We start from the raw sequence: 3,505 nt of genomic DNA, 5'->3' as shown, positions 1-3,505 counted from the left end.
AAGTGAAATAATTTCTCAAAATTACTCTTTTGTCTCTAAAATAGAAGGGAGATGAAATCACGAGTACACTACATGCAGTTAAATTAAATAAACTAGAACTCTTGACATTTTATAATTTTTGTGGCACTGTTTAAATAAAATTAGACAACATGGACAGTTTGTTATGAATGGTTAACAACAGATTACAAAATTGTGTAACATTAAGTGCCTATTACTAAAATTTATTGAAAAATGTAGCATGATGCTTAGCTTTATGTTACTTTGCATTAAAATAAAATACTTTTCAACAGATGCACGTCCTGGAGTTTGCTATTCTGGTCTGGTTAATGGTCGCTGTGCTAAAGAAATTCCAAGACCTTTCACCAAATTGCAGTGCTGCTGTGACAGTGGTCGGTGTTGGTCAGCTGGTACAATTCCAGAAATGTGTCCAATGCGTGGAACTGGTATGTCTTGTTTGTGTCTCTTTGTAATGATTCCTATATTTTTTAAAAGATTAATGCATATTTCAGCTAGTCTAAGGTGATCTTTCTTTATGATACAAGGTAACGTTATATAATCTGAGGCTCTGCCATGTGACTTCTCAACAGGAACTTTGTTTCATTGCTTGTTCTTTCTATTCTCTCCAAATGAATGAGACGCTTAACTATAAAGCCAAATTTGGTTAATAAGGAAGGACTCATGAATTTCACATTAAGAAGCTGAATTCAAGCTTGGATTTTTCTTTTGAAACAATTACTGAACTATTCAAAATATAATTACATATGCTAATCAAGTTTAAAGATTACATTTACAGAATATTATATTTTTATCTGTCCAGCTCTCTGCCTTGCTTTACTCCTTGAAGTCACTTCTTAAAACCTAGGTGTAATTCTTGTGTAAATTGTTTCAATATCTGTAGAAATTTTCTTCATGTGGACTTCAGGATTTTGGGCTTAAAGTTCAACTGAGATGCATTTTTAATTAGTAGCAATTATTAAAGGAAAAATTACATTATGAATTAAAAGGAGATTCTTCTTGAATAATCTGTTGCTACATGAACAATACAGCACAGGAACAGGCTGCTCTTCCATACTAAAACTGTCTTCACTTACAGGATCCATATCCCTTTATTCGCTTCCTATTCACACATTCCAGCTGCTTCTTGAATGCTATTGTGTCTGCTTCCACCAACTCCTGTGGCAGCACATTCTACGTACTCACCACCCCTTGTGAAAAACTTGCCTCATACATCTTTTTTAAACTCCTTGAACCTGTGTCCCCTAGTAATTGACCCCGCCACCCTGAGAAAAAGCCTCATATTTTATACTCTATCCGTGCCATTCACAATCTTTTAAACTACTATCAGATCGCCCCTCAACCTCCTGCGTTCCGTGAAAACAACCCAATCTATCCAACCTTTCTCCATAGCTAAAATCCCCCATACCAGGCAACATCCTGGTAAACCTTTTCCGTACCCTCACCAAAGCATCCACACCCTTCTGATAATGTGGTGACCAGAACTGTATGCAATATTCAAAGTGTGGCCTAACTAAAATTCTGTAAAGCTGCAGCATAACTTGCCTTTCCTTATACTCAGTGCCCCTTTCAATGAAGGCAAGCATGCCATAGGCTTTTTTTACTAACTTATCTACCTGTGCTGCCACCTTCAGTGATGTGTGGACCTGAACACCCAGATTCCTCTGCAGATCAATGCTCCTAAGGGTTCTGCCATTCACTGTATAATTTCTACCTGTACTTCACCTTCCAAAATGCATCAGCACACATTTGACTCGATTAAACTCCATCTGCCATTTTTCTGCCCATGCCTCCAACTAATCTATATCCTGCTTTATCTTCTGACAATCATCCACACTACCCACAACTCCACCAATCTTTATATCGTCCACAAACTTACTAATTAGACCAGCCATGATTTCCTCCAAATCACTTATGTAGAGCATGAACAGCAGCGGTCCCAGCACTGATCCCTGTGGGAATTGTCACAACCCTCCATTCCAAAAAGCATCCTTCACTGCTACCCTCTGCCTCCTATGACTAAGCCAGTTCTGTATCCATCTTCCCAGCTCATCCCTGATACCATTTGACTTCACCTTTTATATGTTTTCTCTATCTGTTATTTAAAAGAAATTATGAACAAACATATTGTACCCATGAAAATAAATATTCATTCATAAATATTAACAGCAGCAATTTTAGATTATAAAGACCAAAGAATAGAATGTTTTTATTGCAACTTAGCATGAAACAAAATGGCTGAAAATGTTATTGGTAACATTTTTATATGTTGGCTAAAATACAGAAAAATAAGTTACTAAAATGTCCATTCAGTTGAAAGTTTTTTCACCTTTGTATCTCACCATATCTGTATCTCTGTACTTTCAGATGAATATATCAAGTTGTGCATTGATAGTTCTTGGACAGATATTGAAATTAGACCCAGGCCTGACAGTGAATTCAGACCTGTTGATGGTCACCGGCCTGAAGGTGGACCTGACTATTGGACTAATGGGCGTCGTCCTCACCTTGGACCTAGTGAGATCAAATTACCATTGTTATCATTTATTTATTTCAATACTTGTTAGCTATTTGTCTAATAAAATCATGATTTTTTTCTCCATTTCTTTTTCAGGACCTTTAAATGTAACTGATTATTGCCAGATTTATAGAAACCTCTGCTTGTATGGACAGTGCATTCCACTTCAAGGGCCCAGTTATCGCTGCGAGTGTTATATGGGTTATAAACTTGATGCAAGAGGAGAGTGTGTTGGTATGATTCAGACTGCTTTGTTGGGGTGTGTTATATTAATCCCTGTCTGATTTTGGGGTTTGTTTGTCATTTCCAGTATGATGATGATTTTTTTCATTAAAGGCAGTGTCAAACCAGTAGTTCTGGCATAGTATATATTTTAATTATTTTTAAATATATATAGTTAAAATGTTGTAAAATTGGTTGTATGTTAAAGTAGTTATATTTAGCTGTATGCTGTTCTTTGTTACATTTTTAAATGTTGTCATCTCCAAACAGCCATTTTAATAACCAAAAATGAACACATTCAATATAATTATAATATTTTGCTTCAAACAGATGCTGATGAGTGTATAAGCAATCCCTGTATGCACGGAAAATGTGAGAACACGCAAGGATCTTACTTCTGTCGTTGTGATCCTGGCTTTCAAAGCACCGCTACTAAGATTACATGTGTGGGTATGTTATAGTTCCATATTTTCAGTACTCCATTTTCCTTTGAATACATTGTCAGAACAATTAGTTGCGTAATAAATTGTTATTCTCCAGTACTTCATTGAAGAACCCATTATTTATAATGCAATAAGAAGCAAAACAGTTTCTGGTAGCAAACCCAACTCCATTTCGTAGCTAGTTCTAAATTCTAACCCTGAGTGAAGTAGTTTATCCTGAATTCCATTTTGTATATATTCTAAGAAATCTTATGTTTACGACTTCTAATTTTCAAGTCTTTGACAGATATAAATATTGTTATGTCGA

At 35.7% G+C, this 3,505-nt stretch overlaps 1 protein-coding gene across 1 annotated transcript; it reads left to right on the top strand.

The window, feature by feature from the left end:
- Window positions 1–290: 290 nt before the first annotated feature.
- On the top strand, window positions 291–3,205 carry LOC125482550 (fibrillin-1-like; the record flags this gene model as incomplete). Its single annotated transcript, XM_048594644.1, has 4 exons — window positions 291–443; window positions 2,383–2,532; window positions 2,630–2,767; window positions 3,086–3,205. Coding segments are annotated over 4 exons (561 nt in total), but the record flags the coding sequence as incomplete, so codon positions are not given.
- Between the last annotated feature and the right edge of the window lie 300 nt (window positions 3,206–3,505).

The sequence above is a fragment of the Rhincodon typus genome, unplaced genomic scaffold (assembly GCF_021869965.1).
Source record: "Rhincodon typus isolate 14 unplaced genomic scaffold, sRhiTyp1.1 hic_rhity00012227, whole genome shotgun sequence".
In the NCBI taxonomy this organism is placed as follows: Eukaryota; Metazoa; Chordata; class Chondrichthyes; order Orectolobiformes; family Rhincodontidae; genus Rhincodon; species Rhincodon typus.
Note: the sequence above shows the minus strand (reverse complement) of the source record. Positions and strands in the feature narration are given on the sequence as shown.